At 39.1% G+C, this 27867-nt stretch overlaps 6 protein-coding genes across 9 annotated transcripts; 2 read left to right on the top strand and 4 right to left on the bottom strand.

Annotated features, from left to right (window-relative positions):
• The first annotated feature begins 233 nt into the window (after window positions 1-233).
• LOC117619567 (probable pectinesterase/pectinesterase inhibitor 34) lies at window positions 234-3747 on the top strand. Its single transcript, XM_034349556.1, has 3 exons — window positions 234-1355; window positions 1987-2123; window positions 2759-3747. The coding sequence occupies exons 1-3, from the start codon at window positions 370-372 to the stop codon at window positions 3454-3456; spliced, it is 1821 nt and encodes a 606-aa protein (XP_034205447.1). The 5' UTR covers window positions 234-369; the 3' UTR covers window positions 3457-3747.
• Window positions 3748-4756: 1009 nt separating this feature from the next.
• LOC117619566 (phosphatidylinositol 4-kinase gamma 3) lies at window positions 4757-7959 on the bottom strand. Its single transcript, XM_034349555.1, has 3 exons — window positions 7763-7959; window positions 5674-7329; window positions 4757-5470 (listed from the first exon to the last, which is right to left on the bottom strand). The coding sequence occupies exons 2-3, from the start codon at window positions 7033-7035 to the stop codon at window positions 5093-5095; spliced, it is 1740 nt and encodes a 579-aa protein (XP_034205446.1). The 5' UTR covers window positions 7036-7329; window positions 7763-7959; the 3' UTR covers window positions 4757-5092.
• Window positions 7960-9332: 1373 nt separating this feature from the next.
• Window positions 9333-13523, bottom strand: LOC117618637 (dipeptidyl aminopeptidase 4). Of its 4 annotated transcripts, XM_034348300.1 has the most exons (8): window positions 13420-13436; window positions 13245-13312; window positions 13074-13152; window positions 12070-12559; window positions 11780-11980; window positions 11495-11524; window positions 10171-11277; window positions 9333-10052 (listed from the first exon to the last, which is right to left on the bottom strand). In XM_034348300.1, the coding sequence occupies exons 4-8, from the start codon at window positions 12514-12516 to the stop codon at window positions 9501-9503; spliced, it is 2337 nt and encodes a 778-aa protein (XP_034204191.1). In that variant the 5' UTR covers window positions 12517-12559; window positions 13074-13152; window positions 13245-13312; window positions 13420-13436; the 3' UTR covers window positions 9333-9500. The 4 variants fall into 4 exon arrangements, with proteins under 4 accessions (XP_034204191.1, XP_034204190.1, XP_034204193.1 ...); XM_034348299.1 differs by having other exon boundaries at window positions 13245-13523; XM_034348302.1 differs by lacking the exon at window positions 11495-11524 and having other exon boundaries at window positions 13245-13500.
• A 936-nt stretch (window positions 13524-14459) lies between these two features.
• LOC117617282 (calcineurin B-like protein 4) lies at window positions 14460-18575 on the bottom strand. Its single transcript, XM_034346604.1, has 9 exons — window positions 18359-18575; window positions 16676-16783; window positions 16394-16476; window positions 16156-16215; window positions 15888-15996; window positions 15691-15743; window positions 15301-15381; window positions 15116-15228; window positions 14460-14936 (listed from the first exon to the last, which is right to left on the bottom strand). Exons 2-9 carry the CDS (start codon window positions 16749-16751, stop codon window positions 14873-14875), a joined length of 639 nt encoding a protein of 212 aa, XP_034202495.1. The 5' UTR covers window positions 16752-16783; window positions 18359-18575; the 3' UTR covers window positions 14460-14872.
• A 3065-nt stretch (window positions 18576-21640) lies between these two features.
• LOC117617281 (pentatricopeptide repeat-containing protein At3g49240, mitochondrial) lies at window positions 21641-24220 on the top strand. The gene has a single exon (XM_034346603.1). It carries the CDS (start codon window positions 21879-21881, stop codon window positions 23844-23846), a length of 1968 nt encoding a protein of 655 aa, XP_034202494.1. The 5' UTR covers window positions 21641-21878; the 3' UTR covers window positions 23847-24220.
• A 490-nt stretch (window positions 24221-24710) lies between these two features.
• On the bottom strand, window positions 24711-27579 carry LOC117617280 (E3 ubiquitin-protein ligase SINAT5-like). Its single transcript, XM_034346602.1, has 3 exons — window positions 26845-27579; window positions 25573-25959; window positions 24711-25239 (listed from the first exon to the last, which is right to left on the bottom strand). The coding sequence occupies exons 1-3, from the start codon at window positions 27094-27096 to the stop codon at window positions 24877-24879; spliced, it is 1002 nt and encodes a 333-aa protein (XP_034202493.1). The 5' UTR covers window positions 27097-27579; the 3' UTR covers window positions 24711-24876.
• Between the last annotated feature and the right edge of the window lie 288 nt (window positions 27580-27867).

Below are 27867 nucleotides of genomic sequence, written 5' to 3'. Positions count from 1 at the left end.
CGTCTTCGCCGGGTCATATAGTAGCAGCCAGCTAATCCCCCTTCCCCCTTGGACGCAGACCTCACACCAACCTCTTTTATTCTCCTCTCGTCCCCACCTCCTCTCCCTTCTCTCTCCATTTCATCATATAATATATACACCCTCCTCTTCTTCTTATTAATATTTCAATATTTTAATATTTTAATATTTAATTAACAAGTAAAATTAATTAATTATATATAAATACACAGCCCCCACCCTATCTTTAAACCCCGCACTTCAATCTTCCTCTTTCAGTCTCTCAGCTGAAACTCAGAGCTGCCCACCTCTCCAATTTTAACTCTTCAAACGTCCTCTCCTCTTCCAGCAAAAACAACAGAAATCTAAACAATGGGCTACGGCAGACTCCAACCGTCGGACCCGGGAGGCTCCTCCAGGCACCACGTGGAGGACCAACCCCAAAACTCACTCTCGTCTCTCTCCAACTCCAACCCCAACAACAAAAAAAAGCTCATCCTAATCTCCCTCATCTCCGCCGCTCTCATTCTCGCCTCCGCCGTCTCCGCCGTCCTCCTCCTCGTCGCCCGCTCCAAGGCCTCCCCCCAATCCTCCGGTCCCCACCTCAAGCCCACCCAGGCCATCTCCGACGCCTGCGCCAAGACTCAGTTCCCCGCCCTCTGCGTCAACTCCCTCCTCGACTTCCCCGGCTCCGTCCACGCGTCCGAGCAGGACCTCGTCCACATTTCCTTCAACATGACGCTGCAGCACCTCAGCAAAGCCCTCTACCTCTCCTCCTCTATCTCCTACCTCCAGATGGACCCGCACTCCCGCTCCGCCTACGACGACTGCCTCGAGCTCCTCGACTCCTCCATCGACGCCCTCTCCCGCTCCCTCACCTCGGTGGGCCCCGGCGCCGCAGCCCCTGCATCCACCCAGGACGTGCTGACTTGGCTGAGCGCGGCACTCACTAATCAGGACACGTGCGGGGAGGGGCTCTCTCAGGTGAGTGGGCCCGTGAAGAGCGAGATGGACACGAGGCTCAGGGACTTGTCGGAGCTCGTGAGCAACTGCCTCGCGATCTACTCTGCAATCGGCGCCGGCGACGATTTCTCTGGGGTGCCGATTCAGAACCGGAGGAGGTTGCTGAATTCGATGGAGCGAGACATCATGGGAGATAATGCGGATGTCTCGCGAGATTTGCCGAGATGGCTGAGCAGTAGGGAGAGAAAGTTGCTGTCTGTGCCGGTGTCGCAGATACAGGCCGACATCATTGTCTCGAAAGACGGCAACGGAACGTACAATACGATCGCCGAGGCGATCAAGAAGGCGCCTGAATATAGTTCTCGCCGGATCGTTATTTACGTGAGGGCAGGAAGGTAATTTACCCCACTCTCACTCACTCATAAAGCTGAGTTTGGTGCTCTGTTCTTTGTTCTTTGGATTTTAATTAAAATTAATCACTTTTGGCATCCGATGGAGCGGTTGCTTTGCTTTGCTTTGGGTAGCCATTATTCCGTGAAAAGATTTTCTCAAAAGCGCTTATTTTTGTTGGTAATAAAATTCCTTTTGTGTATTCATTTGTGCATTGACTTTGAGTGAGCTTCCTTTTATCACACACAACACAGAACTATAATCATGTATTAATCCTCCCCCCCCTTTCTGACTGATGAAATTGGGTTTACGAAAATACCCCTTTTCCTGTGGCACTTTAGAGTTTAATTAATGGAGAATGAATTTTTTATTTTATCTTTGATGATGTGGGTGATTGTCGGTGGAGATTGGTCGTATTATTGGGTTGGTTTGGATGATGCTTGCATAGACGTTGTTTTCTACCCAGTCATAAATTGTACGGTACAAAATGGATTTATGCATGTAATGTGACATCTACTGGCATGTGCCGGGTCAATTTAATTCTTGCTGGCATCCACTTCAAACTCCGAAGGAATGCTTTGCATGAGGAATTTAGTAAAAAATTACATTTCTTTTAAACATTTTTTTTGATTGCAGGTACGAAGAGAATAATTTGAAGGTTGGGAGGAAGAAAACCAACTTGATGTTCATTGGAGATGGGAAGGGCAAAACGGTGATTACAGGTGGGAGGAGCGTTTCTAATAACATCACCACATTTCACACGGCAAGCTTCGGTAATTTTCTCTTCCCACCCTCCTATCCTATCTGATCATTGTGTGCACTTTTTCCCGACAAAGAAAAAGATATTCTATTTTTAATATAATCTAAATTTTAAAAACGAAAATTCGAACTCGAAAGCACATGTATTTACTCACATCACATACATTATTCATTACGATGCATGAAATGAGTTACTACTTGCACGTGTCCTGTTGTTGTTGTTGTTGTATACAAGTATTCACTCTCATGCAACTTGTTACTTGGTGATGCTTGTCTGACCTCATATCCTTTCTAACCACCTGAACTGGACTAAATTACCCTTGTTAAATTGTTAAGCTTTTTTCCTACAGCTTTTACTTCAAATAACAGTTGGCATCTACAATTATTCTTATTTGGAGTTTTGGGAATTTTAAATTGGCATATAAAGAAAGAATTGAATATTAGTGTCTTTGTGTCATTTCATGCCAAAGCAACAATTCTACCTCCCGAGTGGAATCTTCTCATTCAATCCAATCCAACCCAATTCAATCAAATCCGACCCAATTGTATTATTATTATTTGAGGTCGGTGAGTTGGTAACATTTTGGGGTAGGTAGAGTAATTAGATGATGGGTTTTTTGAGAATTTATTTGTTGTTGTTGGTCCACAGCGGCAACTGGAGCTGGTTTTATTGCACGGGACATAACGTTTGAGAATTGGGCCGGGCCCGGCAAGCACCAAGCCGTAGCCCTCCGAATCGGGGCCGACCACGCCGTCGTCTACCGCTGCAGCATTAACGGATACCAAGACACATTTTACGTCCACTCGAACCGCCAGTTCATCCGCGAAACCGACATTTACGGAACAGTCGACTTCATTTTCGGCAACGCCGCCGTAGTTTTCCAAAACTGCAGCATCTACGCCCGCAAGCCCCTGCCATCTCAGAAGAACACGATCACCGCCCAAAACCGAAAGGACCCGAATCAGAACACGGGCATTTCGATCCACGCTTGTCGGATCCTCGCCACCTCCGATCTAGAGGCGGCCAAGGGTAGCTTCCCGACGTATCTGGGCCGTCCGTGGAAATTGTACTCGAGGGTCGTGTACATGTTATCGTATATTGGCGATCACGTACATCCACGTGGATGGCTCGAGTGGAATACCACTTTTGCCCTTGACACGCTGTACTACGGTGAATACATGAATTCTGGCCCGGGCGGGGCAGTGGGGCAGCGGGTGAACTGGCCCGGGTACAGGGTGATTACCTCCCCGGTGGAGGCTGGTAAGTTTACGGTTGCACAGTTTATATATGGGTCGTCGTGGTTGCCGTCTACCGGGGTGGCATTCTTGGCCGGGCTTTCAGTCTAAAATTACAGTCCGCAGTAAACCATTAGTGGGTAAACGCTCTATTTTGTTGGTAACTGTAAGAATATAGTCTTTATATTTTGTTGTATATTTTTTTTCAACATTATATGGGAATAAGTCGCAATGTTCTTTTTAGTAATTTGACTCAATGATGTTGGTGGTATTGGTGTACGAGAAATATTTTTTTTAGAACTCCCGTCGCATCATTCGTATTGTAAAATAATGTAAGAAATTATGTGCGTGCGTGGAATGCGAACAACAGGAGGACAATAATAATGCTGTCAATTTCAGATATTGACTCTATTGTCATTTGAATGATTGGATCTTTGTGGTCGTGACCATTTTTTTCAATACGTTCCTTCAATTAGTGTTTGGTGTCTGTGGGGTCGTGACGGTGGGAAGAAAAATGATGTTGGGACTTGGGAGCTTCGTGGAAGTGAGAAGTAGCTCCTCCTTCAGATTATATAAATGACTTTAAAATACAATAAAAAAGGAAAGTAAATACCATGAAATTGAGGCCACATTTTCATGACTCAATCTGAATATGAATCGTTGTCTTGTTAAAATTCCCTCTTCCGACCCAGAAAACCCACCATAGCAAAGCTAGCGACTTTGCCATAAAGCTATCGACTTTGTGAAATTGAATTATGTGGTGGTGCAACAAGTTTCTTCGTTTTGTCATTAGGTTTGGGTCAAACCAAGTGCTGCTTTCTTTGGCCCTCCTCCTCCTATTCTATCTTGTCCTGTACTATATAAGTCAGAAAGTTGGCCAGGTATGTATGGCGGCCATCTTCCAAAGACCAAGCAAAAGGAAAGGAGCATGGCCAGCTATGGTGGGATGTGGCTGTCCAGTCAAGTTGATGTGAATGTGAGTTTGAACATTTTTCCATTTTTTTGCCACCAGACACCAAATTCTCACATGGCTCATGTTCCCTACCCATATTGATATTGATCTTCATCATTTATTATGTGTTCTTCTTCTTCTGAGTACGAGTTTTCACGTTTCACGTGGAGGGCCCAAATTATATTGCTTCCATTCCATTCCCCCCACCCTACTTTTCCCCCATACATACACACAAATTATACACAACACATAACACAGCACAGGCTCAATTTTCCAACACCAGTAAAAAGTAAAATCGCCCTATCACATTTACTGCTTCTTCCCTATAGCAAAATAGAAACTTAGCGAATAGTAACCACACTAAATATTCAAAGTTGTATGATCTAGATTCTAAACTCTGAAACTGCAACTGAGAAACATATACAGCTAACCAAAAAGAAAAGAGAAAACTGGAGTAAATTGGACAATGAATGAAGTATGTATTATGTTTTAGTATATCATTTATTATTTCTCCAACCCAAGTAAGTACTCCTACACAAGTTTAAGAAATATGCACACAGTAACACAAGTACTTTTTTTTTCTTTCATTTTTACCCAACATGCTTCCAAGTGACATAAGTGGAATGGGGGAAGAGATGTCATAGTTACTTAGGCGGTAGATGCAACGATCCAGCATATATCTACAGTAAAAAAGAAGTTGCAGTCCATTACAGATGGATGGATGGAGCCTAGAGGCCTGTCATCCATGCATATATAGTACCATATATATGCACTAATGCACATTACGCATGATTTTCAGTATATAAGCTCATCAAGGCATCGATCCATGATTGAAGACACAGATTCGAGAAATGCACCTTCACTTGTTCCTGGGAGCTCAGCTTCTTGTGCTTCTTGAATGATCTGCTCGATGACAGATTCCTTCTTCAAGGTCTCCCTGCACATGATGCTTCCAATAGCAAAGGGAGTCAGTCCTCTCTCTGCACCTTTCTTCAGAAGCATGGTGGAAATACGGAGGGTGCGGGCACTCTCAGGTGGTAAGTCCCATCCATGAAACTTCAATAGTTCGATATCTTGTTCAGCATCTAGTGATTTGATGTACTCAAGGGTATCAGACGAATAAGGTTGGTGAGCTTGAGGCCAGTAAAGCCAGTCAAATGTGCAATCTTCAAACTGCATTTTACACATTGAAAGTAAGCAAGAGACATGCATGCTCTTCCCAAAGTTCTAACAGTAGAAGCTTGAAACGGTAACTACAAAAGAGTTTCTGTGTGCTCCAAAATTGATTTGAATTCTTCAAACAATATGACATGGGAATAAAAACCAATATCTCCTACTCTAAATAAGCATCGATAAAAGAAGAATTAGACACTTACGTTTTCAGGCAAGCAGTATCCATGATCAATCGGAATAAGCACAATTTGCCCTTCTTCACCCTCTCTGCTGACCAATATGTTTCCAGCATGCCTATCTGCGTTTGCCAACCTTATGTCCAAAACAGAAATTTTGTGTACCTCATGCACTGGGAAAGCACGAGGACCCATATCCTCACAACTTCCGTTATTCTTCATGAACATCTGCAGCGACCCAATCTTCACATTCTTGGAAGCATACTCATAACCTTCTGGATGATTAAATCCTCTGTGCAAGCACTTGACCATAACTGTGGGGGGAACTCCAGCAAATCCCTTCTCATCGTGGTAAAATGTACGAGGCCCACTCCTTGGATGATCCAAAATGTAAGCAGCAACTTCCCTCAGTGCCCCTTCTTCCACGCGTGTACCCTTCTTCAAACCTTCACCATCAAGTGACAAGGGCAACCCCCGAGGGTTGTTTGCTGCCATTGGCTCCTCATCAATTGGCTTAAAGACAGAAACATACTTCAGACCAGATGAATCTTGCATGAAATAAGCTCCTCCGGATCCCTCTGAAGACTGAACTGGCTCATTGCCTCCCTCTAACCCACCAGAAGTAGAGTAAATTAGCCTTTTAATCCCCAATGACAATTCAATCTTAGAATTTACAATTAGAGGTTCCAGAAGGAATTCTCTTTGCAATGGACTTCTCTCTACAACCTGACATTCTGCAAAATCCCTTACTAAAGCAGTCTTCTCCCCATTCAAATTTAATGCCTCAATAGATACTACAAAATCCTTCTCTATTGGTTTAGCCCTAACTTTAGCAGATTTCCTAACCAGCAAGTGAATCATAGCATCATTACTTTTGCAGATGTCATTAATGAGTCTCTGATCTTCGAGCTCCTCACCATCACATGTCAGTTCTTGATCCTTGGGGTCAACAAAACCTTTCCCCTTCTTAGCAATCTGCTGCTTCACATAACCTACATTTCTACTCCTCTCAACATGGAATTCAAACTCCTTGCCACATACAGTCTTAACAGTAATAGCTTGGAGATCTGAAAGCCTCAGTACCAAATGCAATAGGTTCCCATCTGTTACCCCATAGTCCCGGACACATGAATTGTTCCTAGCCAATTCTCTTCCTTCAAAAACTAGCTTCTGTTTCTTCACAAAGAAACCTTTAGAGGCCTGGATTCTCAGTTTCACTGAAGCAATGGAATCCGACTCTGTTACACACATCGGAACTACAGACCCACCAACACTGAGGTATATCAAAATCGAGTCACCAGAGAATGGACCATATTGGCCGGTGAAATTACAGGGAAAGTTAAAAGATTCTTCATACACAGGACTAAGAGCTACACTGGCAATAGACATTGTTGGTCCTCTAAATTTAAAGCCCTTGTAACTCAAATCAGACTACAGCTTCAAACGATTCTCATATGCCCTCAGGAAAACTAACAAATGGGGTAATCCAAAACCCCAAGTCCCACAACAGTCAAAGCTAATGGAAATATAATGATCTTCCTCTTCTTGTTCTTTTCAAGCCTGCAATCTTTTTCTCAGACTACTGGTTCCTGGGGTTTTAGGCAGTACATAAATTTTGGTATATGTCACTACTTGGATTGCTTGAAATGAAATTACGTTCCCTGCAAGTCTGAATCCAGCTTCCTACAAAATGCAAAAGAATCTTCCAATTAGATTTTAAGGGATTATGAGGAATATAATAAAATAAATGCGTATTGACATCAGTTTCTTCGTAATGACATACTAAAACCCTCAAATCAATCCCTGTTCTGTTCATTGTCTTCATCCCTCAGAAAACAAAACATTATATCTCTATTATCTAAGAAATGCAGCTAAAAAGTCAGGTCTTAAGAATAGCATTCGGCAACGAAAGGATCAGGCTAAGATTAATAAAAGCATAAATTGTGTGCGTGACTCTCAGAGAGAGAGAGAGAGAGAGAAGGCTCTCTCCCTCTTATAGGGCAAAAGTTTGGATATTTTATCCACATTTTCCCAGTAAAGCAAGCAGATTAAATCAGAAATATAATACAGGAAATTAACTTAAGAAAAATGATGAAACAGCAAAATGTATCCTTACGCAAAGAAGCTAGCAATCGGAGAAGAGAAATTCAGGTGAAATGATGATCGAATGAGAAATTCAAATTTCAGTCGTCATTTCCATCCGAGCTTCTTTTTATGGCCTTATTTTCCCAAATTGCTCCGAGAATCCGAAATTCTCGAACCTTTTCCCGAGAAAATTCACTAAAAGGAGCTGGAGAGAAGTAAAGATAACTATACAAGAGACACAGAGAGAGAGAGAGAGAGAGAGAGAGACCTGTATTTATATGCAGTTGGAACCATCATTGATTTTTCATTTTCAATTTAATTTTTTTGGTTTTACGTGTGACGGAAGTTTAGCGGGTAAATAACGTGGTTATGTTGTCAACGGCCGTTACTATTTTGTTAATTTGGATGGATATTTTAATTTTAATTTTGCTTTGTTGATATTAATTTGGGTTGATTTTGATTACGAAATGTCTTAGTAAATGCATGTTGCCCAACCCCAAAACCCCAAATCTGATTTTTATATGGGAGATTCACTATTATACCCAATATGGGGGCCCAAATTATAAAAATACCATATATAAAATGGACTTTAGAAACACACCCAAAGCACATTTACAACATAACAAAAAAACTTTTAACTTCTTATAAATTACAAAACTGCCATCAATTTCTTAAAACAAGCCCAACCCCAAAATCTCATAAAAATACCCAAAGCACTTAATAGGGCATCAAAGTAATTTAATAATCAATATTAAATTCAATAAGGCTAGCTATCATTTTTTGGGTTTTTTTTGGGTTTGTTTATAGGAACTCAATTGTGTAGGATTTATTTATAATATTAGTGCTAGAAATGGGTATATCACTAAATATCTCTTTTTATATTTAATTTTGAACTTGAAGGAGCAAAATATGATTCATAATTAAACTTCGTTAAATAAAAATACTTTAGTCGCTTACATTAACCAAACGTTAAACTTGATGGAATAGGACGTGCTGGTCAGCTGGGAGACAAACGGCAACTTGGCCTCCAAGATTATTTAAATTTGAAGACAAATTTCTACACAGAACACATCAGACGAGCCACTGATTCACTGCCACGTAAGGAAGACATAATTTAAAAGTGACCAGGGATCACATGCTTTTGAGAGACATGTCAGCAAACAAAAGGCTTTTTTATTTTTATTTTTAATTCTTTGAGAAAGCATATCCTTATAAAGAAAGGGGCATGAAAAGAATAAAAAGTGATGGACTTTTCTTTCTTTCTGTTTTTGTTTTCTTTTGGGTGTTGGCCTTTCTTTTCTTGGCTTTTTGAAATTCGAAATGGTGGAAAAGGTCCATTGCTAAAAATTTACAGCTCTTGGCTTGGCAAGTTGCACTTGGAGTGGGGAAATTATAGATTATGGATTGTTTATTATTAGAATTTATTATTATTGCAAAAAGGTAATTAAGCTTTATAAAAGAATTAAAAGAATTATGGAAAAAAATTAGCAAGGCAGGTGTGAGAAGAATTTAGTTTTCTTTTGTGGTGCTCCAAAGGAAAAAGAAAAAGAAATAAGAGCCAACTCAAGACGATTTTTCACTGATAGAACATCCAGTAACAATTTGGACAAACGAAATATAGTTTATTTTTAACTTAATTGATAAAAATAAAGAGATACACAACACAAGTAGTGCCTTAACATACAATTTCTCTTTCCCACCTTGTCCACCAGGGCACCACCAAGAAGATCTTACAAGAGCAACAAAGATATAAACACAAGTTTCATTTTTCACAAATTTCTTTCTATAAATTCCCAAATTCTCTCTTCCATATAAATCCGATCCCTATGCCGGCGCGGCATGTGACGTTCATCTGGGAAAATTAATAGTTCATACGACTTACCAGCTGCAACAAGTGCATTGACAAGCCTGGCAGTATGCCTGAAATGCACATTTTCATCAATCATGCCGTGCACAAGTAACAACCTTCCTTCCATCTTGTGCACATGGTGCATCACGGAGCTATACTCGTATCCTTCTTCCTTCTCAGAAGGCAGCCCCATGTATTTCTCAGTATAGAATGTGTCATATCCATCCCATGATGTAACAGGGGCACCGGACACTGCGCAACGGAAGACATCAGGAAACCTGGCCAAAGTCATAGCTGAAAGATATCCACCATAGCTCCAACCATACAACCCAATGTGCCCTACTTTTGCTAAGCCTTTTTCTATAAGCCACAAAGCTCCAGTTAGCTGATCATCAGCATCAATACGACCAACATTGTATTTTAAAGAGCCTTCAAACTTTAGTCCACGCCGAGCAGTTCCTCTGTTATCTAACTGTAAACACCAAGAAAAAGAAATCAAAACAGCGACACTTAATCTATGCATTATTGTAAATAAGGGATTACAAAATGTGTTAGAGTAAGATATAGAACAAACATAAAATGAAACTGACCTTCCATACTAAAATTCCTTTGCTTCTTAGATACTGTGCTCTCATGTCAACTGTATTTATCCAAGAATCAGAGACAAGCTGTACGCTTGGTCCACCATATACACTGATCAAAGTTTTGTAAGGAGGCGGCCCAAATCTTGTTTCATCAGGCTTATATAGAACTCCATACAGTGTTGTCCCATCATTAGCCCGTAAATGAACCAACTCAGGTGGCTCAAGTTGAAGCCTTTTGAATCTTGGAACTGTAAATGACGGCTCATATAGAGATATAATTGTGCTTCCATCGAGCAAGGAGCAGAGTAAAACTTTAGGGGGAGAATCAAGGGAATCATGGATATCAACAAAATTCTTCATATGATGATCAAGCACCACCACATGCTTCCCCTTGCCATGAGTCAACTTCACTGGCCCTTGCAAGGCTTGATTTCCATCCGTAAATAGTTTTGCACAATAAAGGTGTGACTCTAAAGGTCCCTCCAAGGTTCCAGTGAAATAAACAAGTCCCGCAGCTTCTACACCGGCAATCTGCTCAACCATCCAGTCTCCTTCGGTGATAGGTCCTAAACATGTTCCATTGGCATCATGCAGATAAAGATGTTTAAATCCCGTTTTCTCACTTGCCCAGATAAATCCCCCTGAAAATTTGGTTACCCCTCTGTCTAGGGGTGTGAAGCAGTCATGTAAGGTAACCCACGTTCCTTGTTCTTCTACCAACAAAACTTTTCTCTTCCCAGTTTTAATGTCAAATTTAAGGATCTTTAGTTTGCTGTGGGACCTGTTCAGAACCTGAGCTATTAAAGCATTTCCATGCATCCAATTTACTCTTGCCAGATATTCCTCTTCACTGTCTGGTTGATCTGTTCCCCCGCACAGAAGATCCATCCAAGTAATAGGACCTCCAGAAGAAGAAACCACTCCTAGGCGAACTTTGACATTTGAAGCTCCTGCAAAGGGATACGGATGATCTTCCTGAGCTTCTGAACCAACAGAGCTTTTACCTTGATGCATGATTCTGAAAAGAGGGATATCAGAAGAATCAACTTCTGTGAATGCGATGAATTTGCTGTCTAGGGACCACCAGTACCCATTCTTCCGATCCATTTCTTCCTGCAATGAGTAAAACTCTGAGAATGAAAGAATAATTTTAACTTAACCTCCTGAGAATTAATAAGCATCATTTTGGGATTGCTTATTGCAATCAGACAACTGTCTTGAATTCAGAGCTCAAAAGCAGGAATTACTTCCAAAAAGCAACCCAAAGACAAAGAGGCCTAAGTTTTATGATGAATGACTAAGCTAAGGGGTTATTACATGAAATTCTCACCTGAGCTATATATTCAGCAAGGCCATGAGTCTGCAATCCAGAAAAGACCAGAGTCATATCAAGCAAAAGGTCAGAAATTCAACTACCTTAATCTACTGGAACTGAAAGCAAAAATGACCTTCTAATCTACTAGCACTCCTTTAGGATAGATGGAGCCAACACACAATGGGAATTATAGTGATAGAACTACATGCTTTGAGAAAATTCTACATCTGTGAAATTGGAACAAATATTAAAAATACTGAAATGACTCCAAACGTACCATTACCGGTATGGGAAACTTACCAAATCATTTCCTCTGGGTCTGGCACCATACGTTAACTGTTTAGATTCATTGCATATCAAATTCAGAACATGCAACTCGCAATCTTTTACATAACCAAGCATTGTACCATCTAGGGATAGATGCGGATCAATAATTGGTGAGCCTGATGTGCTTGGAAGCTTGAGCTCTGCTGTTGAATGGGAAAGATCTTGGAAATAAATCTGTCCATTTCAAGGTCACGGGCTTAGTAAGTAGCAATTAAAAAATAAATCTGTAATGTAATGCATAAATAAGGAATTGAGGAACAAACCCCAGCTGGCAATGGAACCATGATTGCCTTCTTTTTGGAGCTTGTCTTCACCCATTCATACCGTGTCACTCCCAACCCACGCTCCCTCAACCTCTCTCTCCTCAACTTTTCTTCTGGTGATATATTGCTCTCATCAAGTCCACCATCAGGAGGACTGAAACACAATTCTTGCTTGCAAGTTTTGAGATCAAAAGCAAATACCTTTCTATTCAAAGTGTGATCAGGACTAAACAAATATGTTATAATAGTATCATCAGGACTGAAACTGATTGAAGTTGGAGCAATGTATCCAGGCAATGGGTACTGCACAATCTCTTCCACTGGGAAAAGAACACAGTCATCAAGACTGTGCGCAAAATTGGAGTCAGTCACAGGCATGTCGTAACTAGATGATCTTGAACGCTTCAAATTCTTCTTATTATTATTCTCCTCATCAACTGATTGCATTACAATACAACTGGTATTGGTTCAACAATCGCAGGATATGAATCTGACCAACAAAAAGGTAGCAATCAATAAAAACCCATATAATCAACAAAGAATTAAGCAAATAAAGATTCCACTTTGGTTTTCATTGTCGTAATGCTGACCAAGTGTACGAATAAACTATAAACAGAAATTTCCTATCTAATAATTGAGTATGAACAGCTCACATTACCTAGGTTTTCTTTAAAGTGAGGAAAATTTTTTTAAAATATATATATATAAGACCCGACCCGACCCGACCTGCCCAGGCCGGGTAGGCGGCCGCCTAGGCCGAGTTTTCAAACACATACAGCAGAAATCATGATACGCAATACAAATTTCTCAGTTTCCTCACCAACCAAACCGAAAGCTAGCCATTCAAAATCAAAATGAAAAACCCAATTAAAAAAAATATAATCTTTTAGCTCAACACAACTTTCTCAATCCAAAAAGAAGATAAGGAGCAATTGATTTCCAGCGGTTGTTAGCAAACTAAATCCAAATCAAGACTAAACCACGCTATTATTGAGAAGAATAACCTGCTAAGAAGGCCCAATAATCAGCTCCCTCTTATCACTGCAAGAGACTATCGACTGGATCCGATCAAATGCTACCAAACTGCAGCTCAGCCATCAAAACAACAACAATCAATGAAAAAGCAAAAGATTTAAGAAAGACAAGTGAAGCACTTTCAACGATTGGAGTTGAACCTGAAAAGGAGGTGAAAATGATCGGCCATGAAAGCTAAGGAAGCAATAAAGACAAGGGGTTTCGATTCCTAGGAAAACAGAGAGAATCGTATTAAGAATTCAGAGAGGAATTGGATTCTTTGGAATTACTAAATTGATTATCTTTTTCTTTTAAGAGAGACGGAGAGAGATGTACATAAGCGAGCGAGCAGATTGAGATGCGTTGAATAGCTTAAAGTAGGAAACATAACAAGGGACGAAGAACCTTGTGCTGTTTTTTTTTTCTTATTTTGTTTAATCATTTTTAATCATTTTAACTTCACAAGTTAACAAGAAGTTTTGATATAAAAATTAAAAAAAAAAAAAAAAAAGTTAACAAGAAGTGGATCTCGGTTACCTTTGGGTTGTTACACGCGCCATCAAATTTTTTTTTTTTTTTTTTTTTCAATACTTACTTGGTAAGAATTTATCGTATATATTTAAAATGCATTTTAGAAATATTGTAATTATAGTGGAGGCGCTTAATTCTCCAGTCGAGAGTCGTCTCGTCACCCTCACATTCCCCTTGGTAAAAAAGGAAAAATAATTCACTTTCTTTCTTTTTTTAGACGGTAAAACGTAACTATCAGGAATCTGGTGGACAAATATGGAAAGCAGAAAACAGAATACTCAGCGTTTTGGAAAAGCACCGTGCTGTCTGCTGATTCACCAGACCGAAGCCACGTGTTGTCATCCCAGCTGCACAGACAATTTTGTCCTTTACTGGTTGGCTGTTAATCAAGCGCCAAATGTTACACGACTTGCCCTGTTGTCGTTTTCATTGCGTTAGAAAGGAGCCCACGGTAAATGATTGTTTGCCCATCTTTTCACTTTAATCAGATGCCAGAGTCAATTTTCATTTCTCTTTCGACTAAATTCGGTTATCATTCATTAACATTATTCATCCTATGCTTTTGTTGTGTGTGCACATACACAGTACATTTATGGCATTTCCCAATTCTATGAGGTTGCTTGAGTCTTGCACAACCAACTGTTTTCTTTCGGTGTTTAGCTGTATTTGGATGATAATGACAGATAAGGACTGCTCATCTCCTTGAAAGATATGGTTGGTAATGTATAATTTAAGAGAGAATGTAGACTAGCCTTCAATGTATAAGTGAACAGTGTTAAGGATAGTCGCCCATTCATCAGTGCATCGCGGGTAGCAAAATCCTATAGAAGTTCAAACTCAGATCATACTTAAAATTATTGACTTCGCTTATCTTGGAAATGACTGACTAGAACAATCCAGTGTCATATAAAAAGATTGACTTGCATATATATAAACCCTATAGAAAATCTTATCACAGAATTCCTGATGTTGGAGAAGCATTACAAAAGGAGGAGAAAGAAAAAGGGATTCAAATGACACCTTGATATGCACACATACGGACGCAAATATACACTTATCTGTGCCAACCCTGGATTTGAAGAACCAGTTGAGATTCTGAATGACTTTATTTGTCAGCTGTGCTTCATGGCTTCGTCTTAAACTGGTGTTACCTCAAGTGTCACCATGGATATCATTTTTCATGGCTTCATTGAAATGTATTCAAAATAATCACCATCTTGGCACATGAAATTGTTAATAACCTCTTGATGTAATCCTCTCATATTTCTGAATCTTCAACTTCAGAGCTCATCACAAAGCTAGGAAAAGCTAATGTTATATCCCTGATAAATAGAAGATTAAATTTTTTTTAATGTGGAGGACTGAATTCAGAGCATCAATCACATATATTACAGTTAGTTGCTTCAGTTAGCTTTCCAGTCATAATACAGTGAAATAAGAAGTCGACCCCAAGTTTTGTATCTAATGATTGAAAAACTTCAAGTACAATTATATTGCTTACTTTAGATATGGTAGAGTCATATTCTTTATCAAAGATGGATGCTTCAACACAAATTCCCTCCACTCTTCTTGATCAATACGTCCATCCCCTTTCTTATCTGCTTCACTATATGTCTGCGGAGAAAAGACAAAAAACTTTAGAACATTCAGCTTAACTGAGCAAGAAGGGAAGGGATCAAGTTGCACCTTATCCACAATCACTTCGATCACATCATCCGAGAGTACAAGTTCTGATTCATGCAAAAGTGCCAGCACCATCTCCTTCAACTGTCATGGAATAATATTACCTCATGTTGTGAGAGGAGATTTAGAAAACACATTTTGACCAACTTAGTCCGTAGTTAAATAACATCTAGATGGCATGAATTACTGAAACAATGGCTAGGCACAGCAGTAAAGCTCATTTTAGGCACACCGTTAATTGTATTCATTAAGAACATATTTAAGTTTGCTAATTTAATAGGATATAAACCCTTGAAGAAAAAGAATCAACAAGATTGAGGAGTGAATTTCATTTAGAGAAACCAGAATATAAAAGAAGGAAATGAAAGGCAAAGAAGTTTGCTAGAAACTGACCTCCTCCCGCTCAATGTACCCTGTTTGTCTCAGATCATAGAGTCTAAATGCAACTGCAAAAGAATTCCCACCATAACTTAGCAGATGATAATACATTTAGTAGGATGTCTTAAGTTTTGTTCCTTTTAAAGATAAAATGGAATAATCTTGCAGAACATTGCAGTCTGATACATAGGGGAAAAGGGTAATGTTCTTACATGCAGTTTTGTCTTCTACAGGTGCATTAGGGTGAAAGACACCCAATGATCGAACAAATTCTCCAAACTCAATAACCCCATTGCGCTTGACATCAAATACGTCAAAAATCTACATAAACACCCAACGATTAACTTGTCTAAGAGCTGCGTACTAGTGCTTATTTACTACTAAGAAACAATAGATGTCCCACAAGTAATCCCACTTCCTTCAGCATATAAATGAAGTAAAATAATATGAGAATAGAGAAGAGGAGCTGGCATCACATACCCTGTCAGCAAAAAGATTCCTCTTATCTTTGTTTTTGAAGAGTGCAAGCTGAAATTCTTCCTGCTCAAAAAGATTGATGAAAGAATTATCATTCAGTGGAACATAAAAACCCAAACTTTTAGAGTGATTATATATAGAATTTGATGAAGATATGATATTGTATACCTAAAACATTTGGATTGTTTAAAGGAGAAAAAAAGTAAAGCTAAAAATTACTTGAAAGTATTAGCAAACCTACCTTGTGGATAAGCCCATCATCAAATAATGAACTGCTTAGTTTCTTAAAAAGCTCATACAAGGCTTCTACTTCATTCACTGTAACTGCAACAAAGGAAAAACAATTCAAATTTCCAACTCTCCATTTTGGGTAAGTTAATATCTAGTTTCTGACAATCAGGAGTCGGGGTGCGTGTTCAATATCTTTAGCAGCATCCAAGTTGATTTCAGATCAGACTTCAGTAGGACAAAATGGTGGATGATTACTAAAGTAGTGAGTACAAGGGTGATAAAGAATGCTTACAGGGTGTTTCAGCAGCAAGAACTGCAGGGTCCTCATAGCCAGGCGTTTTAGCTTTCTTTGACCAAAAGCAGCCCATTAATAAACCAACATAATTCACTCACAGAGTTCCTGAACAAGCAGCAAGACAAAATGTAAGTACTCCAATTTTTTTATATTAAAAATGTTAGAGCAAAGCAGAGATACAATGACATTCAGATAACAAAATTTTACCAGATCCAAAAAACAAAAATGTACAGTGTTTGAAAACACTTCAAAACACACACCACTTCAAAATGATTGACATGAGAAAATAAATTATGCATATACAGATCAAAGGCCAGTTCAACAAGACATGAGGAAGTCACTTTGATAAATTAGTGAAACCCATGAGTAACAAATACATATCCTTGAGTTCTGCCACAAGGAGTTGGGGGCAAGGAAGGTGCTTGATATTTAAAGGAGTAAATACAAAGATGTTGTGGAAATTTCAGAATCTTCCAATAACCCAAAGATTTCCATATATTATAAAGACTCAATACCAATAAAGCTTATCTAAGCAGATATGACCCTCCCTCCCTTTTCCTAAGTAATTTCCCATTATATATATTCTAGGAACTCAAGCTGTCAAACACGCATTTTCCTACTAAAAAAGCCCACACATATGTGTTTAAATACATGAAACCAAAAGAGTGTTTTAAAAAAAAAATAAACGTTTGCTATAACCCAATAAAAAATTGCACCAACACGAAATTCAGCAATAAGGCCTTCAAGTTTGAGTGCTAGAACCACTACAAGTGATGTTAGAAGTTAAAACTGAGAACGATAAAAAGGCAAGACCCTCTGAATCTGGCTTGTCTTGCTGAGAAAAGGATGACAAAAATAGATATGGATGAGAATTATATTTATCTTCTGGCACGAAAATCACTTTCGTTTCTCGGTGAAAATGTGAAGGTGAAAAGTCCAACATTGGAAAGTTTATAAACCTAGGATGGGCTTATAAGAAGTTGGGCTACTCCCCCAATTGCCAATTGGTTTTGGGGTGGAACCTCAACTTCCTTCAGGGACCACAGACCTAATACAACCATATTCAGATGATATATTGGGAACCAAATCCATAAAACTCATTGCATTCAGCATTGCATTATCTTGTCTTTCTCATTTTGCCTGGGGACATAATGGTTTGTAAAGATAACCTGGTTACAGAGTGAATTTTCCAAAGCTGATTGAACGAATTTAAAAGTTAAGTTGACTGACCCAAAAACTACAAGGGTCATTTCAAAATTTGATTAGAACTATAACTCAAGGATAATCCAGAAACTTGACCATTCATTGGCCATCAAAAAAGGTGTTTCTTATAAGAAGAAAAAAGATGAATTAAAAGGTAATTTAATTGGATTCTGGGAATATGCATGAAACGAAAGGCATACATAATACCTGAGCTGAGTATTGAGAATATTCATCATTTGTGACCAAATACAAACAGCTTAGAAACATAAAACATGGTATTCAAAACTTCCTGAATTTTTTCGGCACCCTAACAAAATCCAAATGAAACCAATATAATTATAGCAAAAAATGCGCAGAACCCAGTTCCATGAACTAAACAAATCCCCCGAAAGTCGAACAAAATATCAATCTTGATTCAAGAATATGAAGAAACAAAAAAGAAAGTTTCAAGCTTGGAAGAGAAAGACGAGAGCTGACCTGTGAGTTGAGAGTGGTATTCTGAGACGTAAGAATCTAAGATGTTTTTAATGCTTTGAAGTTGAACTTTTTCTCCTTGTTTGCAAAATCTCTGTCAAAAAAAGGTGGGAAAAATCTTAGTTTTCTCAGCTTCCCTATGTATGGGGCTGAACAAGCGTTCCGTGTCTCCCTGAAATTGAAAAGCTTTGCCTCTTTAGTTTTCAACTTTTCCACCGATCTGACCCCACCGCTTGTGCACAACTAATAAATAATTAAACCTTTTTTCTTTGCCTTTTTACACTTTTCGTGTTGAAGTTCAATTTTTTTCAAAAAATAATAAAAATGTCCTTCACACAAGTCTTAGCTTTCTGCTTCCATAATTTGGACTACCAAAAGTTCAAGTTTTTTTATTCACTTCATTTTATTTTGTACATAAAAATTTCCAATTTTATACATCATGTGCCAATTTTTTATATGGCCTCCATGAATGATGTTCTTCTGGAACCGTCAAACAATCAGCATGCTCTTGGACTTTTCTGCCATGACAAAATGAAGAAGGCGGTATCAATCCAAACATGTATGAAGTCTCATCTTCGATCTTGATGTAAATCGAACACCAAACCTCCTCATTATCCAATTTAGGGCGGCCAAAATTTATCCAGTGCAACATCATGGGTGATATTATAAATTTGTATGTGTTATAAAATGAGTTGGACGATAAGTAATAAATTATATATATATATATATATATTAATTATAGATGAACTAATTATTGATTTTTTCACCTACCGTGCTAACGTAATTTGAAGAGTTTAATTTACTACTAGTCCTCGAGATGCTCAAACGTAATTATGTTGTATGATCACTATCACCATTATTATTACACATGAACTGACGGTGTTGCCTTTGTTTAAACTTTAAACAAACAACACTCATATAGTCATGCTTGAAATTAAGTGGGTCCCATATTTATTTGTGGTACCAAAACCAAACTATTTGACGGTCTTTATTAAAGAGCAAAATAAACATCTTTTGTTGCTTGCTTGCATGCTGTTTATTTAATAATATTTTCTATGTTTGATAAAATTTCAAGAGACTTCTTCATCAATAAATAAATAAATTCCAAGATAATACAAATCTCACGTGGAGCTACATAGAAGCACAGCAGCACAGGCACAAGATACGCTGGCTGAGTCACACAGTAATCTGGTGCTCGAGTACGCATGATCGCAGCCCCCACCCACGTGTTCTTAGAAAATTCCAAAAGTCTTTTTCAGCTATTCTGCTGCACATGTAAAACCATAATTCAATCGCCACCTTTACTGGCAGTGATTGTGAAAATGTTCGCAGATCAACCTCGGTCCACGTGAAAGAAAACCATGCACTGTTGCACACTCTCCCTTTATTGCCTTTTCTGGCTTTCATAATTTCACGGTCACAAACAATTTGATGAAATATGACCAATCAATAAAGCTTGTCGCACAATTATTCATTGAACGACTGTATCAACACAATGTGACTCATAATTTGGGGACATTATTTTTTGTGCCATAGTTTTGTAAGTATTTAGTGCAAATAAATAAAGTTTTACAACAATTATTATAATTGGCAAGTTAAATCAATTATTCTATCACCCTACATGTCACGGAAGATAAAAATAATTTTATTTTCTTTCTACGATAACAAGTGATACAAGAAAGTAGAAAAACTGCATATTAAATTGTATCAAATCTAATTGAAATCTGATGGATTTGACATTAAGGGGAAGTCTAAGCCAAAAATATAAAAATATTTAACTAGATGAAAAGCATGACAAACGTGTTTACAAGGAGATTTCTATTTCTAAGATGTATACTTTTCACATCAACAAAACTAAAAAAGTATATTTAAAAGAGCTCTTAATGAAATTATTAGCAGCAAGGCAAGTCCAACGTTTAAATAATAATTGATTTTAACTACTTGTCTTTTAAGGCAATATATCGTGTTGTAATTTGTAAAGAGAAAATATACACCAAGATTAAGATCTTTGACTTTTAGAGAGGCTTACAAAGGGACGTCAAAATGGCACACGTTAAATGGTGGTGAACAAATATCTCAAGTTCGAGTGGATAATTTTTTTATATGGAGTTTTGTATAATATGTCATGCTAAAATAAACTTATTTATAAAAATCTTATTTGTTAGATTACTCGGTTGAACTTAACTTGGAACAATTTTCTTGGTGTGAGACATTTTCTACATTTGTCGCATCTTAATTTGAGCAAACTAGTACAAAAATACAAAGAGAAAATGCTACTCATCACATGAGATACCTAACTGTGTCGCCACACGTACTTGTCAACCACTTGTTTGTTCCCAATTTTATTCATTCAAGTCCCTTTCGCTTATAGGTAGTAGTTTCAAGACGTCTAATTTTATTTAATCTTTAATTTAATATTTGTGTGTTTTTTTTTATAATGAAAAACATTTATTAATATTTGATCTGATCAACCGCAGACAAATTATTCTTAAAGGGACGTGACCATACATATATATATATAAATAGGTTTATTTAAAGGACACCATTGTAGGGCAAACTCTGAATTGTGTTTTACTAATCCAAACCGTCTATTTTGTAAATATTCATTCAAAGATCATCTTTATAAAAAAATAACTTGAATCCGATATCATTTGACCACTCAATTAAATTATCTTGAAGTACCATGTTCATTGATTTTGTATGACACAATTAGATGTCTAAATGGTGTCCAATTTGTCTATTTTTTTGCAAGGATGATCTATGAAAAGACCTAAAAAATAGATGTTTTGGATCGTTGAAAAAAAATTCGCAGGGTACCCTAAAAAATGTCCCTCAAATATTTTATTTGAGGGATCCTCAATAGAAGGGGACTTATATATATATATATATACACACACACACACACATAAAGTTTAAGTTGAGGAATCCCTCAAATAGCTTATTTGGGAGATATTCTTGTAGGGCCCATCTACATTGTATTTTCATAATCCAAACTGTCTATTTGTTAGGTATTCCTTCAAAGATTATTTCTGCAAAAAAAAATAAAAAATAAATTTGAAATTGAAATTATTTATCCACTCAATTGTTGGTTGTAGTTTTAGTGTTTTCTTAAACCACTGAGATCGTTGATTTTGTTAATCACAATTGAATGTCTTAATAATTTCCAATTTTGCTAATTTGTTGCGAGGTTGATATTTGAATGAATATTTAAAAAATTGGAAGATTCGGATTGCTGAAATAAATTTTGTATGCGAATATTTGAGGGATTTTGGAGTTTATCAAAATAGGCCTATTGTTAATTTCTAAGTTGAAGGCCTACTTTAGCAGAGCAGAGAGCTCAATTTGCTTGCTTGCAATAACTCAGTGAGATGAAGATCCATAAACTTTCTGTCAGTCCATTTCATTCTCTGAGCCCAATAAGAATAATATTGCCTTACCAGTTGGCAGGCACCCCTTCTTCCGTTTTCTAAACCCTCTCAGAACCCCTCATCCTCAAATCCTTCTCAATCTGAAAACCAAAGCAATGGCTCTCTCAAAACCCTCCTTCCTCACTCACCTGAGAACCCTAGCCAAACCCCCCAACGGCCACCACCCAACCACACCACCCTCCTTCATCTCCCTTCGATTTCTCTCCTTCGCCACCCCAGAAGAAGCCGCCGCCGAACGTCGTCGTCGCAAGCGCCGCCTCCGCATCGAGCCCCCTCTCTCCTCCCTCCACCGCAACCAGCAACAACAGCAACAACAACAATCCCCGAAACCCCAACAAAACCCTAACGCCCCGAAACTCCCCGAACCCGTTTCGGCTCTCTCCGGCAACCGCCTCAACCTCCACAACCGCATTCTCACTCTCATCCGCCAAAACGACCTCGAGGAGGCCGCGCTCTACACTCGCCATTCCATCTATTCCAATTGCCGGCCCACCATTTTCACAGTCAACTCTGTGCTTACCGCTCAGCTTCGCCAGTCCAAGTATTCTGACCTCTTGTCCCTTCACCGCTTCATCACCCAGGCGGGCGTTGCCCCCAATATCATCACTCACAATCTCATCTTTCAGACTTATTTGGATTGCCGCAAGCCCGATACTGCTATGGAAAACTACAAGCAGTTGATCAATGACGCCCCTTTCAACCCTTCCCCAACTACTTATCGGATTTTGATAAAAGGTTTGGTGGATAACAACAAGCTGGACAGGGCTATGGAACTCAAAGAGGAAATTGATGTCAAGGGTTTTGCGCCGGACCCTGTTGTTTATCATTATTTGATGGTGGGCTGTGTGAAGAATTCGGATTCGGATGGAGTTTTTAAGCTTTACGAGGAGTTGAAGGAGAAGTTGGGAGGGGTTGTAGAAGATGGGATTGTCTATGGGAACTTGATGAAGGGGTATTTCATGAGGGGGATGGAGAAGGAGGCCATGGAGTGTTATGAGGAATCTTTTGGGGAGAGTTCCAAGGTGAAGATGAGTGCTGTGGCCTATAATTCGGTTTTGGATGCCTTGAGCAAGAATGGTAAGTTTGATGAGGCCTTGAGGTTGTTTGATAGGATGGTCGCAGAGCATAACCCGCCGAGGCGTTTGGCTGTGAATTTGGGGAGCTTTAATGTGATGGCGGATGGGTATTGCGTGCAGGGGAGGTTTAAGGAAGCCATTGAGGTTTTCAGGAAGATGGGAGATTATAGGTGTAGTCCGGACACCTTGTCATTCAATAATTTGATTGAGCAATTGTGCAAGAATGGGATGCTGAGTGAAGCTGAGGAGCTTTATGGAGAAATGAGCGACAAGGGAGTGAACCCGGATGAATTTACGTATGTTTTGTTGATGGATACTTGTTTTGAGGAAAATAGGGCTGATGATGCAGCTGAGTACTTTAGAAAAATGGTTGATGCCAAACTGAGGCCAAACTTGGCTGTTTATAATAGGTTGGTTGATGGATTAATTAAGGTTGGGAAGGTTGATGAGGCAAAATCGTTTTTTGATTTGATGGTGAAGAAGCTCAAGATGGATATTCCGAGCTATCAGTTTATAATGAAGACATTGAGTGAGGCAGGGAAATTGGATGAGGTGCTTAATGTGGTCGATACCATGTTGGATGATGATGGGGTTGAATTTAATGAGGAGTTGCAGGAGTTTGTTAAAGGGGAGCTGAGAAAGGAGGGGAGAGAGGATGAAGTGGGGAAGCTAATGGAGGAGAAGGAAAGGCAGAAAGCTGAAGCTAAGGCTAAGGAGGCTGAGGCAGCAGAAGCAGCAAAGAGAAGTGCAAGAGCTGCTGTGTCCTCCTTACTTCCTTCCAAGTTGTTTGGGAATAAAGAATCCGAGACAGGGTCTACGCAGGCCACTGAAAATGCAGGTGAAGCTGCCTCGACACAACCTGCAGAGGCTGCCACAGTGAGTGGAGATGCACAAGCTGGTCAGGAAGAGCATGGCGGAGAAGAAGGTGAAAATTCAGCTCAGATAGAATCCAAAAGTGATGGTGCAACTGAGCAGGTATTGGCCTGATTGTAGATCTCTGGTGAAAGTTATTCCATAGCTCTAAATATGTAATCAGGGTTGTTGGAAATGGCCGTAGATCAATTCTCTGAATTGGAATTAGTGGGTCTATGATATTGAGGCTTACCGAACTTGGTTGAACTCCCACCGTAGAAGCAAGTATTTGAGTTTTATGAACAGTTACTTTCAAACAAATTTTATAAGCCGTGTCCTTGAACTGTATTGATGGGAAAAATTTGATTGGTATCCACATGAGATTCTTTTTTTGCTGCTACTAAGAAAGAACGATGAAGCTATTTTCGGACTAGGATATTTCAAAGTAGATGGTATTGAAGTTTTAGGAATGTAACATTCTAAAATAATGATATTTTGAGTTCGTTTCACATCGACATTATTGCAATTGTTGAGATAGCCTGTATATAAATAAGGTCGCCACAATATTTAACCAAAAGAGAGAAAAAAATAAAAGGGTTGCTTTGCAAGCTTGAGATTCAATCCCAGCCATGGCTACTCGGTAGTCACTAAGAGGAGAAAAACTAGCATGTCACGGGTATAGCACATTCCTGACCAATCACGTTCTGCCAGGCGTGATAAAGATTACATATGGCGGAACATTGGATGGGGATAACATTGCTATCCCCATGTTCTTCTCCACTAGAGAGAGCTTTGCGATTTTGAGCAGGGGAGGCACTGTTATCTATGAGTTGAAAAGGGCATAAGGAAAAAGGAAAAATTTGCAAAACATTCAAGTGAAGACTGATTTTTCCTTGGATCATTAGTCATATAACTTAAAAGACAAACTGCAACTAGAGATAATGTAGTTAGTGTCTTGATTTACAAGCATGTTAATAGTAGTAACGTAACCAAGCAAAGTGAAAAGGAAGAAAACGCCTGCTTATTATACAATTTTTATTAAAGCTGAAAACTTCCAAACTCAAGAATCCACAGTCCATTACAACATACCAGGAAAAAGCTGGCAGAGGTACAACACACAACAGTGTCTCAAACAACAAACTGTAAACTTTCAAAATCATTTGTCTTAGCTACATAGGTTTGGTATGCACGCCCCAGCATCTGGATTTTGCTGTTCCTTCCATATCCTCCCAGTAACTCTCAGCTTCAGCTCCTTCCTATCTCCTCCAGAGAAGAATAAAGCCATGTTTCGTTGGATAATGAGACCATCATGGCTATCCCTGACCTTTCGGTGGCTATCGCGGATACTTCGTGGGGTCCCCTCCCATATGAGTTTCCTGCCATTTGCTCCAACCTCTAGGCTGTAGCTGTAGTTCCGAGCCTCATTCTCATCACCCATAAAACGTAGAAATGCCATATAAACAGGAGCCATGCCAAGCTGGAAGGCTTCAAAATGAAGGCAGAAGTATTGACCAAAACAATGGAAGACCTGACATGAAAAGCAGACACAGTAATGTATGTTGAGAAGGCAAAATATGAACCCTAGCATGCAGGCACTCCTGGATAAAAGGCATACTGTTCTACAGCATATATAATTTGAATGGTGGGATGGACTGCTGTTGATTTAGCCACATCCTCCAACATGCTACTTACCGAAGGCGAATTAGGTGAACAACTGCATGCAAAACAAATTTAACTTTCTAGTTCTTCAACCAGTTTCACAAAAGAGGATTTTAAGAAAATCAAATGAACGGGTTTTCACACCAAAGAACAAAAGAAAACATTGCATTTCACTTTAACCTAAATGCCATATGACACTTACTGTAAGCATCCAAGTGGCATTCTCTACTTCCCGAGGATTTGACTTCACATAGCGATGATTGAATGTGCATCCTGTGTGCATGTCCACCTTGTGATCATCCCTAAGATGGGAAACCAGGAAAGGGATATCCCCAACAACAGAGCACTCCGATCCAGCATATGGGCAATTGTACGGTCTGAAGTTGCACACTGACTCATGCTTTAGTTTGCTGTAGTATGGAAATATCTCTGGGCATCCCAAGGAGTAATACTTGCAGGGTAATTCAAGTGACTCAGCCACCTTCTCCAGCGCTAAACACCGAATATCTCCAAGCTCCTGCCTACAAGTGGGGCAGCGATTGTGCACCCTTGTTTTACAAGTAGAACACAGTGTGTGGCCATTGTGGCACTGCAAAAGAGCAAATTCAGTTTTAAGAAACAAGGCTCGGTTCATAAGAACTATAATACCATCATTGGTCTCGTGAAATTCAAATTTGATATCAAAACACCTACAAAATCGACCTTTTTAATATAAAAGAAAGAATATTCTGCAAGACCCCCACGGCTTGTGTCAATGCAAGGAAAACTATGGTTCAGACCAAAGTAAATGAGCATATCCAATTATGCATGCGTGTGTGTGCATGCCAAGGAGGACTTGAAAAGATAAAAGTTTCAGCAACTTAAATGGCACATCCTCAGTGAAGATCGGTGTTACTCCAATTTTTTTTCACAACATTGGATTATAAGATTGTCGACACATAACTTGGTCCTTTTTTAGTAGGACTGGGATCTTTCAACACATATATGCCCTGGAAACACCCTTCCTGCAGAGTCATGGACTTGCATTTGACAAAGTTAACTAAATTTTGTAGATTATCTAGTTAGCACATTCCATGACTTTAAATACTAAATCAACATTGCTTGGATCATCTACTCAAATCATTCCTAGACTCAGAAAGATACCTGAACTAGCAAACATGGCTCAATCATACAAGCAAAATCCAATCACCGTTCACCAGAACGGTATACCACCTACCCAAAATCCTAAAACCAAAACTCTTATTCTTTTTCTTTTGGTGTTAAACCAAAACTATTCAAAGACCAGTTCCACAAATCCAATTAAACAACCAATTTTCAATAGAATGAATACACAAATATGCCAAATTAATCAATTTATTCAAAACCCCATTTTTGATATCCACTCAAACCCACCAAACGGCCATCAAATTCAATAAACAGAAATGCAAACAAAAGCCAGCTCTAGGCAACACAAAGCATAAGAGAGAAAAAGGACCTGATGGATTGGTGGGTACATGGAATTGGTGCAGACCGGGCATTCAAGCAACTCGTGGACGCTGGTCGCCGGAGCAATGGCGGTGGGGCCGGGAATGGTGGTGTTGTTGGTGGCATTGCTTCTTGGCTTGGAAAAGTCATGGTGGTGTTGATGAGGATGAGGATGTGGGTGAAGCGTGTTATGGTGTTGATGGATCTCATCCTCATCAAGACCATCTGAGGACGAGACACACTCGATGCTTTCCAAGTCCATCCCTTTCCTTTTTAACACCCCCAAATACCAATTTTTACCAAACCCAAATTAAAGAAATGGAAAATCATCCAATACCCACTAATCAAAATCCAGAACCGAACCCATAAATCGCAAACGATTACTAGGTTTCTCTCAGACCTTCCTTCCCTTTATTTTCTGGGAAATTTCAGAAGAAAGAAGAAGAGAAAGAAAAAGGAGGGAGGGGGAAGACGGATTGATGGGATTCCAACCCCCTCTCTCTGTGAAAAAGAGGTTCTTTTCTTCTCCGCTCACTCTCTCCCTGTGTGAGGAGAGAGAGAAGAGAGAGGGATAAGGCTCACCGTTGATTCAGAAAATCATTTAGGAGGTGGATTGAAATCCGACGCCTGGTAGATTATGTGTTATTTGTTTAAGGGTATGCGGTTTCTTTTTATTTTTTCGTTTTGAAAATAATGCGGTTTTGGTCGGGAGGAGTTTAATACAAAAATGTCATAACGACTCGCATACATACGGTTCTGTCTTCTGTTCTGCACTTTGAACCACACATGTGACGCCTGGCTTCTTTGCTCTTTTTCTTTCAAAAACACGTTGATTGCTTCTTAAATTACTAACACATATAACATGTTAATTGCTTCTTAAACAAGAAATACTACACATAAGAGTAGATGGCAAGTGATTCTGTTAAGCATTCAGAAGTGATTTTGTTGGTTAAACAGGACCCGAAAATAGCATTCAATTTTTAAGGTGCTGGGTAAGCATACAATTTTCAACTATGATAAGAGACCATACGAG

This window comes from Prunus dulcis, chromosome 2 (genome assembly GCF_902201215.1).
Source record: "Prunus dulcis chromosome 2, ALMONDv2, whole genome shotgun sequence".
Classification (NCBI taxonomy): domain Eukaryota; kingdom Viridiplantae; phylum Streptophyta; class Magnoliopsida; order Rosales; family Rosaceae; genus Prunus; species Prunus dulcis.
This window is presented reverse-complemented; position numbering and strand designations above follow the sequence as displayed.